Raw genomic sequence first — 14,449 nt, 5'->3', positions numbered from 1 at the left:
GGCAGCGCCGCCACCGCGCCCCGGGCAGCGCCGCCCCGCCCCGGGGGCACCGGCACCGGGACCGGCACCGGCACCGGGACCGGGACCGGGGTGGCCACGGGGTGGCCGTGGTGGGGACGGGGGCGCTGTAATGGGGACGGGGGGGGTGTAATAGGGACAGGGGGACCGCGGTGGCAGGGACACGGGGGTCGCGGTGGTGGCGGACATGGGGGCTGCGGCGTGGACACGGTGGCTGCGGTGGGGACACGGGGGCTGTGGTGGGGACAGGGTGGCCGCAGTGGTAAGGGGACGGGAGAGCTACGGTGGCAGGGGACACGGGGGCTGTGGTGGCCGTGGTGGGGACAGGGTGGCCGTGGGGTGGCCGTGGTGGGGACAGAGTGGCCGTGGTGGGGACAGGGTGGCCATGGGGTGGCCGTGGTGGGGACAGTGTGGCTGTGGTGGCAGAGGATACGGAGCTTGTGGTGGGGAGACGGTGGCCGTGGTAAGTTGTGACATGGCTGCGGTGGGGACTGGGTGGCCGTGGCCATGGTGGGGACATGGTGGCCGTGGTGGGGACATGGTGGCCGTGGTGGGGACATGGTGGCCGTGGTGGGGACATGGTGGCCATGTTTGGGACGAGGTGGCCACGATGGCAGAGGGCCACGCTTGCAGTCAGGGCACAAGCCGACCGCCGTGGCAGAGGGGACCGTGGTGGCGGCCACGGTGGTGACAGAGGCTGGCCGTGGTGGCAGGGGGACAGCCCTGGGGGGCTGCAGCCCCCGCAGGGACACGGCGGCCCCGGGCCCCGCGGTGGCCCAGGCGGGGCGGGGAGGGACGATGGCGCCTGCCCCCGTCCCGTCTCCTTGGAAGCTCAACCAAAACAACAAACAAACCTCGGCGCGACGCCACCGCCTGCCTCCGGAACGGGTGGCAGGGCCACCGCCGCCGCGTCCCCGCGTCCCCACCCCCCCCCCCGGCACCCAAAACCCAGCCTGGGCTCAGCCCCCCCCCCCCCAACCGAGGTGCCGCCATCCTCGGTACCCCCATGGCGAGGACGCTGTCATGGTGGGGACCAGCCCCACCGTGTCCCCCTCCCCGCGCTGGCCACAGCCCTTGCTGCACCCATGGGTGCCACACGGCCGGGTTCCCCCCTTGTCACCCCCCCAGTCATGGGTGGCCCCTGGGGATTCCCGGTGGGGTTTCCCGTGCCGAGGGGAGGGCTGTGGTGACACGGGCATGTGGCGGGGGGACACTGGGGTGAGGGGACAAGGGCAGGAGGTGGCACATGGTGACCCAGGGGACAAGGGTGACACGGCGGGGGGGTGGGGACAAGGGGGGGGTGATGTGGGGGTGCAAGAATGGAGGCAGGGTTGGGGTGACAGCGTGGGGGTGACAGCGGCAGGACCCTGGGGGTGACACAGTGGCGCAGGACCCATGGAAGGGGAGGACAAAGGTGACAGAGGAGTGACACAGAGAGCAGGAGGGGGGTGATGCAGGGGGGGACAAATCCCATGGGGGGGGGACAAGTCCCATGGGGGGGGCCAGGCCTGGGGTGACATGGGGGGGGCACAGAGAACGGGACAGGGGTGACGCAGGGGCAGGATGCTGGAGGGACAGGGGTGGGGTGGCAGGGGGGGAACACGGGGTGACGTGGGGACAGGACCCTGGGGCAGCGGGGGGGGGGGGGACCTGGAACAGAACCCCCGGGGGGGGGGGGGCCAGGACCCCCGGGGTGACATGGGGTGACACGGGGCAGGACCCCGGGTGCACACTGGGGGGCAGGGGGACAGCCCCTGGGGGACAAGGCTGGGGACGAGGCAGGGGACACGGGGTGACACGGGGGGGGGCGGGGGGGGGCACGGGAGACAGGCAGGGGCGAGGTGGGGACGCCGCGGGGGCGTGCAGGGGTGACACCGGGGTGACACCGGGGTGACACCGGAGTGACACCGGGGTGACCCGGGGGTGACCCGCGGTGACCGGGGGGTCACAGCCCGGGGCGCCCCCCGCAGCCCCCCCCCCCCCAGCGCCGGGGGGGTGACGTAGCTCCCCAGGCCCCGCCCCCCGATGACGCGCTCCCACGACATGGCCATATAAGGGAACGCGGCGCGCAGGCCCCGCCCACGCCCCGCCGAGGCCCCGCCCCCCGCCCTGCCCGGTTTGCGGGGGGGGGGGCTGCGGGGGGGGGGGGGGGGGGAAAGCATCCGGAGCACCGGGAGCGGGACGGGGGCAGCGGGAGCGGGGGTGGGGGGGCTACAGGGACCCCCCCGGGGGGGGGGACAGCGGGACCGGGAGAATGGGGGGGGGTAACGGGGATTTGGGGGGGGAGCAATAGGGATGGGGGGGGGGTAACTGGGGGGGGGGGGGGGCACCGGGGATTTGGGTAGGGGTACCGGGGATGGGGGGGGGGCACCGGGGATGGGGGGGGGGGGCACCGGGACTTGGGAGGGATGCTGAAGGGTCTGGGCCCGGTGGGGGGGGGGGGGCACAGCACCCCGCTGAGCACAGGGGCTGGGGGCTGCATGGGGTGGGGGGGTCCCCGTGCTGGGGGGGGGGGCACGGTGGGTGCATGTCCCGGTGCACGAGCCCGTGGGGTGCGCTCACGTCTCTTTATTCCCCCCCCCCAACCCCAAACCCCAAACAAGGGGACTTTGGGGCCACCACGGGGCCACGCGTCCCCTAGAGCAGCGTGGCCAGCTCGCAGCCCTCGCCGCAGCCCCCGCGGCCCCCCAGCCTCTGCCGCCGCCGCTGCTGGGCCCCCTCCCTGCGCCGCCCGCGCTCGGGGGGGCCGCCCGCCGCCGCCAGCGCCTCCGCCGACACCGAGGTCACCGGCGAGGAGCCGCCGCCACCGGGCTCTGCGGGGGAGAGAGGCAGCGTCCGGCCCCCGAGCGACACCCCCCAAGCGTACCCGGGGTCCCCCCCCAGCCCTACCGGGGTCACCGCGGTGCCTCGAGGCCCCCCCATCCCCGGAACGCGGTGGTGGCCGGGGCTGAGTCCCCGTGGGTGGGGGGCACGCGAACACGGGGGGGCCGCACTCACGCTGCTGCCGCCGCTCGAGGTCCCGGAGGGCGATGGTGGAGAGGGGCCGGGGGGGGGCTCCGGCGCGGTACAGCTGCAGGGCGGCCAGGAGGTCGGAGGCCAGCGCCACCTCGGCGTCCCACTCGTAGCTCTCGTCCACCGAGGTGTCCCTCCTGCGGGGACAAGTGTCGGGGGGGGGGTCCCATCGCCAACCCCCCCCCAACGCCACGCCTCGACACCCCGCTGTCACCCCCCAGTGCCCCTCCGAGCGCATCCTCACCTCTTTCCAGCACTGCTCGGGACCGGCTCCGTGCTCACCTTGCCCTCCTGCCAGCTGCCCCCGTCCCCCGGGGGGGTACCGGGGCCGGGCCCCCCCAGGGACGGTGCCAGGGAGGGGGGGCGCAGGAAGGATGCGCTGCCCCGGCCGCTGCTCTGGCTGGTCAAGCTGCCCCGCGGCAACTTCTCCGGGGGGGCCACGTCCCCGGCTTCAGTCCTGCTGCAGGGGGGGCCACGGTGGGGCGGCTCCGGGGGGGCCGGCCAGGCGGGGGGGCCGGGCAGAGAGGCCTTGGCGGGGCCCAGCGGCAGCTTGGGGGGCTGGAGGAGGGTGGCGGCGGGGGGGGCCGCGGCCTTGGCACATGGGTCCGTGCAGTCCGGCCCCCCCCCGGCGTGCTGGGGGGGAGCGGGGGGCTGCGGCGGTTCCTCGGGGGGGGGCCAGTCACCGTCCACGCACATCTCCTTAAAGAAGGGTAGGCTCAGGTACTGCAGGATGCCGCTCTGGGCTGGGGGGGCCGCAGAAGGCTGGGGGCTGGCGGTGGCGGCCGGGGGGGAGTCCGGGGGGGGGCCCTGGAGGGCCAGCGAGTCCCAGCGGGCGCTGGGGGGGCCGGGGCTGTAAGGCAGAGTGGCGGCGGAGGCCACGGGGCTGACGTCGACGATGCACAGGGCAGCCGCTTCGGCCACGGGGCTGCTGCTGCCGTAGCCGAAATAGCGGCCCCGGCGGCGGCCGGCCGGTGCTGGGGGGTCCCCGGGGGGCCGGGGCCGTAACGCCACCCCCTGGCGCCAAACGGGCTCCTTCTCCTCCTCCGGTTGGGGTCCCCGGTGTGTGGGGGGGTCCCGGGGCGGGGGGGCGAAGCCGCTCTCCGTCTCGGCGGTCTCCACCACGAAGCGGCCGTCGGGGCCGCGGCGGATGCGCTCCAGGGGGACGTGCTCCCCGACGTGGCTCTCGTAGACGGCGTAGCCGGATCCAGCCCCCGCGATGCTGAGCCCCAGGCTGGTGCCGGCTTTTTCGCCCCACAGCAGCGCCCGGCGCAGGCTGGGGCAGGGGGATGGCTGCAGCTTCAGCTTGGCCGCGCCGGCCGGGCTACCAGCGCCGTGAGAAGGGCTGGAAGGAAACGGGGAACGGCTGCGGGATCCCTGTGCCGGCTCCTTTGGACGCCCCCCATAATTGGGGGGGCTCACGTCGGGCATCCCCCGGGTGGGGCCGTGCCCTGCGGGACTCGGCAGCCCTGCTCCGGCTGCTCCCTGCTTGCTTTCTTTGGACACGAGCCCACGGAGGGGAAAGCAGAGCACCCACGGGTGCCCCGAGCCCGGCCCCGCTCCCGGTCCCTGCCCCAAGCCAGCGGATGGATGACGATGGGGGGGGTGGGGGGGGGGGGGCGCAGCGAGGTGCGGGGGGAGCGTGGCGTGGCGCGACTTACTGCGGAGCAGGGGGCTTCTGGCTGGGGGAGAAGACGAGCGGTGGATCTGGAAGGTCATGAGAACACACGGGGATCACACGGCGAGCAACGCATGGCGATGAGGAGGAGACGAGAGGAGAGGAGACAGCGGCACCCCCGCGCCCCCCCCAGGAGCCCCCAGCCCTGCCTGGCCCTGTTCCCTGCCCGCCGCCGCGGCTCGAGCCCCCCCGGGAGGCGCAGGAGGCGGCCGGCTCCTACCTTGCCTTCGCTTCTGGATGCGCGCGGCGCGCCGGCGGTTCATGATGCAGGCGGCCACGGTGCTGAAGATGACGGCCACGCTGAGGAAGCAGATCCCGCCGATGACCCCGGCCAGCACCGGCTGCGGGAGCAGCTCGGGGAGCTGGGTGCGGGACGGGTACACCTCCATGCCTGCGCCGGACGGGAGACGGAGCTGGGGCACCCGCTCAGCACCCCAGAGCAGCCTCCGGCACCCCGACAGCGGGCGACGGCAAAGCCTCAAGGGCCGCAGAGGGACATGCCCCCCCGGGGTGCTGGCAGCGGGGACGCTGGGCAGGGCTGCCCTGCTACCCAAAACCGAAGGCACGCGAGAGGCGTGCGCAGGGACGAGCGCTCCCGCGGTGCTTGCTTTGCAGGATGCAGCCCCCGCTCTAGTTTTGGGGCTGGAGCCCCGAGAAGGGGATTTTGTTTGGGGGCAAACGCCTCCCTCCCTTGGTTTCTGCCCCTACCTGCCGTGGAGACGTTCACCGTGTTGCTGGGGTCGCTGATGTAGCTGCCAGCGAAGGCCACCAGGCGGAACTCATAGAAGGCGTCCTGGGGGAGCACAGCGCCGTCAGCCTCACCCCCTCCTTGCTGCGGAGCGCCCAGCGAGACCCCCCCCCCCCCCCCCACCCCCCCGGCCACGCACGACCTCACCTTGATGAGCCCCGGCACCAGCACCTGGCTCTCCGTGCCGGGGATGGAGCGCTCCAGCACCTCCCAGCCGCCCTTGTCCTGCCGCAGCTCCAGGGCGTAGCCGCTCAGCGCCACCGAGAGCTGGGCCGGGGGCTCCCAGCGCAGCAGGACCCCGCGCGACGTCTCGTTGGCGGTCAGGGCCTGCGGCGGGGACAGGAAGACGTGCACGGTCATGGCCGGCGGCTCCGGAGGCACTGTGGTCACTGGGAAGCCTGGGGAGAAAGGGGACGCTGGTAGGGGTGGCCGGGGAGGGATGGAAACCGGAGCTTCCCGCGTGCTTGGGGGGGGGGGGGGGTTTCGGGGGGCTACGAGGCACCGTGCTCTTACCCCTGGGCACGGAGGTGACGATCTGGCTGAAGGGGCCGCTGCCCAGCTTGTTCTGGGCCAGGACGCTGAACTGGTAGCTCGTGTCCGGCTGCAGGTTCTCCACCAAGAGGTGCTGAGCCCCCGCCGGCACCGAGAGCGACACCCAGTCGTGGTGGGCGCGGGGCGGGTGCTTCGCCCTGCGGGGACGGGGGAGCCGTGAGCCCCCGGCCGAGGGACGCGGAAGGGGTGGGGGCCACCCGGGGCGGGGGGGGACTCACAGCGGCGTGTACCAGACGCTGAACCTCTGGAAGTAGCCCCCGTCAAAGCCCGGCTCCCAGGAGATGTTGGCCGCCAGCAGCAGCGGCAGCACGGAGACGTTGGTGACGGCGTGGGGACTGGTCCCTGGCGCCGGAGGAGGAGAGAAGCCGCATGGGACGGGGGCAGCTCGGATAACCGAAGCCCAGGAGCGTTTCCACGCCTTACCCCCGCCCCCCCTGCCGCAGTCTCCGGGGCGCAGCACCCGCGAGCGCCGCCCGCCCGACTCACCCAGCACGTGGACGGAGGTGGCGGTGCTGACGCTGGCCACCGGGTTGGTGGCCGTGCACTCCCAGCGCCCGTGCTGCTCCTTGACCAGGGGGCGGAAGACGAGGCTGCCGTTCCCGTCCACCTGGGCGCCGCCCTGCCCTGCGCTGCCCACCTGCGGGGCAGGGACACGCCGATGGTGGGGACGTCCCCGTCTCCATCCCCCGTCCCCGTCCCCATCCCACCCGCAGCGACCCCACGCCTCCGGACCCTTGCAGGACCTCGATCCCTCCCCCCAGGGCCGGTTTGGAAACAGAGGGGCAGGATTTTACCCTCGTTTCCTACAGAACCGAAGGCAAAACAAGCAAAACTCCCCTCCCGCGGGACCCCGGGCTTCCTGCGGGGACAAGGACCCCGGGGACTACCCCCGCGATGATGTCCCGGGAGGACAAAAGCCACGTTGCCCCCCCCCAGGTGGGCTTTCCCCAGCGTGCTCCGTACCTTCCCCCAGGTGATGGTGGGTGGGGGGTCCCCGTGGGCCGAGCAGGGGATGACCAGCTCCCGGCCCACCTCCTGGAAGTATTCCTCCTTGGGGCGCACGGTGAAGGCGGGGGGGTCCTGGAAGAGCCACGCACGGTGCTGGGGACGGTGGCGGGGACACGGCACGCCGGAGCGGCAGCGGTGTCCCGTCGTCCCCCCCCCCGTCTGCCCCCACCTTGAGCAGGACGCGGGTGGGCCGGGAGGCGCCGGCGGTGCCGTAGCTGTTGTAGGGGGTGCACGTGTACACCCCCAGCGCGTCGTCGTTCCCCGTGGCGATGACGATGGAGCCGTCGGGTCGCGCCGACCAGCCGGGGAGCTGGCGGGAAGGGCGCGGGGGTGAGGTCGGGGGGGCTGCGGGGTGCAGGCTGGGGGGGGGGGGCGCGAGCGGCCGTACCTTGCCCAGCTCCAGCGGGCGCCCGTCCCGCGTCCAGCTGACGGAGAGCAGCGGGGGGTTGGCCCTGGTGGGGCACCGGATCACGCCCCGCATCCCCTTGGGCAAATGGGTCTCCGGGAGCATGGTGGTCACCTGCGCCGGATCTGCGGGGACACGTCGGGTGCTGGGAGGGTGCTGGGGACCCCGCGGAGGCCGATGGGGCACCCCCGGGCTCTTACACAGCACCGTGACGAAGGCCGAGGCCGAAGGCGGCTTCCAGAGCCCGTTGCTGGCGACGCAGGTGTATTTGCCGGCGTCGTCCGGGGTGGCTCGCTGCAGCAGGAGGCTCCCGTCCACCAGGATGCGGACCCGGGCCTGGAGGTGGCTGCGAGGGGAGGAGAGGGTGGGAGTGAGGGCGCAGCAGGCACCCGGGACGGGCGAAGCTCTCCGGCACGCACCGTGCCCCAACGCACCCGTACTCGGGCTGGGTGGGGATTCAGCAAGGTCCCCGCACCTCCGTCCGCGAGAGACAGCCGCCAGGAGCCTGCGGCCACCCCGGTGCCACCCCCAGCACCACGTCCCTGCCGTACCTGAGGTGGAAGACGTTGCTGCTGCCCTGGAACCAGGTGTAGGTGAGGTTCCCCGGGTACGCCTCGGCCTGGCACGCCAGAAAGGCATCTTGAGAGATGTTAACGGTGACGTTCTGCGGCGGCACCACGATGACGGGCGGCCCTGCAGCGTGGAGGCGCAGGGGACAGTGAGGGCCTGGGGACAAAGCCACAAAACCCCGTGACGCCGCCAGGGCTCGGCGAGCCGCCCCGCTCCTACCCTGCACGAGCACGCGGGTGGTGTGGGTGATGGTGCCCTCCTTGCTGGAAGCGTGGCACGTGTAGGTGCCCGCGCTGGCACGCTCCACCACGGCGATGCTCAGCGTCCCGTTTCTCACCTGCAACGTCACCGGTGGCCACCGAGGCTCTGGGGACCGTGGCGCCGTGGCCAGGGCTCGCTCTCCAGCCGCGTGGAGCCGCGTCGCTGTGCCCCCCCGAGACTCGCCCCCCGCCCCCAGTCCCACGGGGGGACACCGGCGCCTCGCCGTGCTCACCTGCACCGCGTCCCCGCTCTGCACGGCCAGGTCGCTCCGCTTCCAGATGACGACGGGCTGGGGGTTGCCGACGGCCGTGCAGGTGAGGCTCAGCGCCTCCCGGTCCCGCACCTCCACGAAGGCTGGGGGAGTCTCCAGGAAGGTGGGGGGTGCTGCGAAGGCAAACGCAGACCCTCGGTCCTGGGAACAAGCGGATCCAGCCCCAGCCCCGCGAGCTGCAGTGACGGAGGGATCTGGAGCAGGGAGGTGCTGCTCCTCCGGCACCGGGGGAACGACGAAATCCTCCCCCCGTCCTCACTTCGCAAAGCCAAGCGGAGCGGGTGCGGGTACGGGGCGCACCACGACCGCTCCCCCACCCCAAATCCAGCGCTCAGACCGGGCTCGGCATCCCGAGAGCAGCACAGGGCAGAGCAGGCGGCAGCCTGGGCTCGCGCCGGCCCCAGCGCCCGCAGCCCCCGTCGGTACCGTTGACGGTGAGGTGGATCCAGGTGCCGTTCTGGAAGTCGGCGTCGGCGCTGGGCCGGTCGAGGAAGAGCACGCGGCACTCGTACCAGCCTTGGTCCTCGGCGCGCAGCAGGTCGATGCGCAGCGAGGCGCCTTCCTCGATCCGCACGCGACCTGCCGAGCCAGAAACGTTTGCCGCGGGCGGCTCGGCGACGTCCCCGTCCCCAGGGCCACCACCTCCGCAGAGCACCCGCCCACGCAGGGACCTCCCTGTGCCCCGAGCACGGTTCCCTGCTCCCCCAGAGCCCTCGAGCTGCCACCAAAACCCCTCCCCGGTGCTTTTCGGCACCCGCAGCCTCGGCTCGGATCTCCCCCGGAGCCCCGCCTCGGGAACCCTGCTAAGCCCCGGCCACGCCGGGCACCCCCGCACCTTCCTGCTCCCGGCGGTGCTGAGGGGTCTGGATGAGCCCCTTGCCTGCTCTGGGGGCACCGGGGGGGCTGCCCGATGGCGGGGTGCTCGCCCCGAGCCGGCCCCTCTGATGAGGAGGAGGAGGAGGAGGAGGATAAGGACCTCAAGCAAGAGCGAGCGCAGCCCCCTAATCCCCCGGGCTATTATCAGAGCCATAATCGGCTCAGGCATGCAGCGGGCAATAGGCTCAGCACCACTGGGGTGCACTCAGCGCCGCGGCACCCCCGGACCCCGCCGCACCCCTGGCTCAGCCCTGTGCGTGCCGTCACCCGAGGCGGCCCCTTGGGACCGTGCTGCGGGGCAGGGCCACGGTGGTGACGAGCACCCAGAGGTGCCCAGGAGCAGCAGGGGATTTCCACAAAGAGGGTTTTCCTGGAAAACCCTCATCAGCTTCAGCCGGAGCTCGGTGTCCCCAGAGGTCCCCACTGTCCCCGAAGGTCCCCACGTGGGTGCTGCACCCGGCCAGACGAGCCCAGCGAGGAGGAGGAGGAGGAAGAGGAGGAGGAGGAGCGGCAGGACCCGGCAGGCTGGTCGGGCAGGGCGGTTTGGGGATGGGATCTGTGCAGAGACGCGTTGCGCGGACGCAGCACACCGACACGTGCTCCCCGAGTTTCTTCCAGCCCCCCCCCCCAAATCTGCTTCTCCCCGCGGCTGGGGGCCGATGGACGCAGCCGGGTGCCTTCGGCCTCATCCAGCGCCCGCAGCACCAAGCGGCAGAGCGAGCGAACCTCGAGCACGAGCTGGGACGCGGGAGCAGAGAGAGGGACGGGAGCCCTGGGCCCAGCAGGCTGCCGAACAAAGGTCCCTTTGGCAGGGCTCCGAGAGCCCTGGGGACGCCCCCAGCCTCCCCCTAATCCCCCCCGCGCCGGCCCCAACCCCTCCTCCTCCTCGCCCAGCGCCCGGCCGATAACAAAACCCAAGGAAAACAACAAAACCGCCGCTGCCCTCCCGCCCGGCATCCCCCAGCGCCTGGCAACCGCCATTCAAAGGGACACAAAGGGGACGGCGGTGGCTGGGGACCACCAGCACCGGTTTACGGCAGCGGGGACGGCGGGGGGAGAAACGGCCCCGTCGCCCCCAAGGGACACGAGCGGCTTTCACGGGCACAGCCCAGCCTCGTCCCCGAGGTGCCCCAAAGCGCCTGGGTGACACAGGTGGCGGCGCAGGGGCTTGCTGGGTGACACCTGAGCCGCTTCACCTGCTCCGAGCTCTCGGCTGCGAGGCTGAGCCTGGAGGCCCCTCGCCTGACCCCGGGTTCCCCCCCGGGAGGATCGAGGGCCAGCTGCCACGGTGACAACCAGCAGCCCCCCTCCGTGGGGTCCCTGTCGCCCCCATCCCCACCACCAAGCCTGGGCGCAGCGCCCTGGGGTGCCGGTGGCGCCGTCGGGGACGACGCCGAGGGCTGGCGGGGCGCGGGGAGCGCGCAGCAGGATGCGGCCGAGCCCTTTGTGCTGCGAGCCCGCGGGGAAACCTGAGCTCCCGCAGGTAACGGGAGCCGGGGGGCCTCCGGGAGGCAGGTGCCGAGGCTTTGGTGTCACCGCGGGGTTTGGCGGCACCGCCGGTCCCACGAAGCCAGCGCGGAGCCACCAGCGAAGGCGCTGGCAGCGGGGAGCGGCCACGGCTCGCCCCAAAATTGCTCCGGCCCCGTGCCGGCGGCTCCTTCCTCACCCCTACCTGTATCAAGGCTCCACCCGCAGCACATTTTTTTTTTTGGCAGTTTCGGCCGCGGAGGCCAGATCCCGTCGGACGTGGGACGATCCCGCTCCGCGGTCCTGCCCTCCCGTCGATCCCAGAGGCTTCGGGGCCGGGCCCAGCCCCAAACCCCGACCTCCCCCCTTGGCCCCAAGCACCCCTTGAAGGCGAGGAGCGGCCTCCCACGCCGCGGCCCCGCTTCGCTCCAAATCCCGGCGCCGCCGAGCGGCTTCACCCAAATCCCTTCCCCGAGCGCGGCTCACCCGGGGCGCCCGCCGCCACCCCCCGGGGCCCTCGGCGGGGACGGTGACCCGCGGGGGACGGAGGCCAGCCCCGCGCCTCGCCGCCGCCGTGCTTAATGCGCTCCGACAGCCGCGGCCTCGCGCTGGGGCCCGGCCGAGGGGCGCGGGGCGGCAAATCCGTCCCGAGCAGGGTGCCCGGTCCATACGGTGCTTGGTCCGTCCGGTACCCGGTGTGCCCGGTGCCGCTTACCGAGGTACTCGGGGTCGACGCGCGGCGAGTAGAGGCCGAACTTGATGAAGATGGGGAGGACGAAGCCGACGCGCACCCACTCGATGACGTAGAGTGGCGGCTGGCTCTGGCGGGCGCCCAGCAGGTCGCAGCCCAGCACGGCGCTGTCCCCGACGCGGCCCACCACGGCCCCGCTCGGCCCGCTGCCTGCGCGGGGCACCGGGGACACCGGTGGCACCGGGAGCACCGGTAACACTGGTGGCACCGGGAGCACCGGTGGCACCGCGCCCCCCTCCTCCCGTCCCATTCCGTCCCGTCCCATCCCGCCCCGTCCATCCCATCCCATCCCACCCTGTCCGGTCCTGCCCGTCCCGTCCCATCCCGGTCCCGTCCCGTCCCATCCCGGTCTCTCCCGGTCCCGGTCCCGGTCCCGTCTCCCCTTACCCTCGGCCCCGGTGCCGGCGAGCAGGCTGAGGAAGGCCGCGCGTAGCCACCACCGCATAGCCCAGCTCCCCCGGCCCGCGGCTCCCGGTGGCGGCGGGGACAGGCGGGCGGGAGGGTCACCGGGCACCGGCGACCGGTTACCGGCTACCACCGGGGGTCCCCCGGGGGGTCAGGGCCGCAGCTCGGGAGGGCTCGGCCGGGCTGCACGCGGCGCTCTGGCCCCGGCCGGGGGGCGCTGGGGGCTCCTCATGCCCGCCCCGGACCCCGCGGCTCCGCTCCGCGCCCCGCGCCGCCGCCACCGGGCGGCCGCCGCCAAAGCCACGGCGGTGGGAGGGGCGCGGGCGGGCCCCGCCCCGCAGCGCTGCTGATTGGCTGTTCCCTTGGCAACGGGCGTTCCCGCCGGCGGCCAATAGCGGGGCGGGGAGGGGGAGCCGCGGGGGATGCTGGGAGATGTAGTTCTGGGGGAGTGGGGATGGGAGGGGGCATGGAGGAGACACGGGTGTGGGACACGGGTATGGGACACTGGTGGGTGACATGGGTGTGTGACACTGGTGTGGGACATGGGTGTGTGACACTGGTGTGGGATACTGGTGGGTGACATGGGTGTGTGACACTGGTGTGGGACACTGGTGTGGGACACTGGTGTGTGACTGGTGGGTGACACCAGTGTGGGACACTGGCGGGTGACACTAGTGCGGGACACAGGTGTGTGACACGGGTGGGTGACACCGGTGTGGGACATGGGTGTGAGACACAAGTGTGGGACACTAGTGCAGGACACAGGTGTGTGACACTGGTATGTGACACAGGTGTGCGACACGGGTCTGTGACACTGGCGTGTGACACAGGTGTGTGACACTGGTATGTGACACAGGTAACGTGCCGTGCCGTGCCGTGCCACACCGCGCACAGCCCTGTGACGGGGAGCCCACACACGTGCCACCCCATGGCACACCCGTGACAGCCACCAACCCCCGGCCGCCCCCCGTGACCGTCCCCACCTCGGGGCTCTCCCCCTGCCCCCTCGCACCCCGGCCGTCACCCCTCTAATCCCATCCTCATCCCGTCCCCGTCCCCTACGGCCACCGGAGCCGTGTCCCCAGCCCGCGGAGCTGAGCCGGAGCTGGGCCGCCCGCCAGCCTGGGGGCTCTGGTGCCGGGGGCACCGGTGCGGGGACAACCCCCGTGTCCCAGCCCCACGGGGCTGCCCGGCCAAGCGTGGCCGTGCCGGGTCCCGCTCGGTGTCACGGCATCCCCTGGTCAGGGATGTTGGTGCTGAGCCCCCGTCCCGACCCCCTCCCCGGGACAGGGGTCCTCCCGTCCCCCCCTTTTGGCCCGGCCTGGCGCGGCCCCCGGCGCACGGGAGACTATTAAGGCCAGAGCTAAAGTAAGAGGAGTTAAAGTAAATAATTCTGCGGGTAAGCTGCTTTCCTGCATCTCACAGCCCCATGGGAGTCCTGTGGCTCCCTGGGCTTAGGCGCCGCGGCTGGACCGCGCCGCCCCGTCCCCGTCCCCTTTCGTGTCCCCAAATCCTCCACGCGGGGCCTCCCCCCCGGCAGCCGCTCGTGTCCTGGGATGGGGCCAGGCAGATGAGCGACCCCAGATGTCCCTTGTCCCCGTGTGGTGCCGCAGCGCCCTGGGGCCATGGTGTCACCCATGGGGGACAGACATGGACGGTCCCCGAGACCCCAACCAGGGGTGCTGGGTGGCACCGAGAGCAGCTCCGCGCCACTTTGGGGTGCCCGCATCCCCACGGCCACCCTCCTCCCATCCCTGCCGGCTCCCATCCCAACCGCCCCAAGCCACCACCCTCGCGTGTCATTTCTGAGGGACGATGACGGCGTTTTGGGGTTTCAGGGGGATGGCTGGGGACGCTGGGGCTGCCTGGTGGAGGTGACAGCCCTCCACAGCCCTCCCAGCCTGCGGCGCGGGGGCTGCGCTGGCACCCGGTGCGTGCCGGGCGCTCCCGGCCATGTGCCCCGCGCGCAGGAATGGGGACGGTGACGCTTCTTGCACTTAGGATTTAAATGCCACCAAGGTTAGGAGCAGCTGAGAAGAGATTTTCAGGATTGGGCTTTTGGACGGAGATGCCTAAATTCCAGCTAAGCTTCCGTTTAAGCGTCCACGTCCCGGGCCGGCCCTGGGGCGCTGACGTGGCTGCCGCCCTCCGCGCAGCATCGCCGCTTTGGCGAGCGACCAGCTCCGGGGCTCGCGGGCTGAGACCCAGGATGGGGCCCCCCGCACCTCAGGGTGCAGGCGCAGGCATCCCCTATTCAGGGGTGCCCTGAGGAGGCTGTTGGGTACCGAGCGGTGAGGTCTGGGGATGGAAGTTTGGTGCCGTGGCCACGTTAGGGGGTGGCACCAGGTCACTGCAGAGCGGCGGTACCTGGATAGCTGGTGAAGGGGGGTCCCCAGCTGCAGCAGGGGTTCTGTTCAAACAACGGGGTG

General features: G+C 72.7%; 1 protein-coding gene across 1 annotated transcript; it reads right to left on the bottom strand.

The window, feature by feature from the left end:
* Positions 1 to 2,550: 2,550 nt before the first annotated feature.
* Positions 2,551 to 12,345, bottom strand: IGSF9 (immunoglobulin superfamily member 9). The gene is made up of 20 exons (XM_083813081.1): positions 12,003 to 12,345; positions 11,580 to 11,765; positions 8,948 to 9,100; positions 8,483 to 8,634; positions 8,209 to 8,326; positions 7,971 to 8,112; positions 7,620 to 7,765; positions 7,402 to 7,544; positions 7,183 to 7,323; positions 6,969 to 7,085; positions 6,492 to 6,642; positions 6,224 to 6,347; positions 5,967 to 6,142; positions 5,601 to 5,851; positions 5,414 to 5,498; positions 4,926 to 5,096; positions 4,689 to 4,734; positions 3,275 to 4,372; positions 3,016 to 3,167; positions 2,551 to 2,831 (listed from the first exon to the last, which is right to left on the bottom strand). Exons 1-20 carry the CDS (start codon positions 12,058 to 12,060, stop codon positions 2,656 to 2,658), a joined length of 3,786 nt encoding a protein of 1,261 aa, XP_083669207.1. The 5' UTR covers positions 12,061 to 12,345; the 3' UTR covers positions 2,551 to 2,655.
* Positions 12,346 to 14,449: the final 2,104 nt, after the last annotated feature.

The sequence above is a fragment of the Anser anser genome (genome assembly GCF_964211835.1).
Source record: "Anser anser genome assembly, chromosome: 28".
Lineage (NCBI taxonomy): Eukaryota > Metazoa > Chordata > Aves > Anseriformes > Anatidae > Anser > Anser anser.
This window is presented reverse-complemented; position numbering and strand designations above follow the sequence as displayed.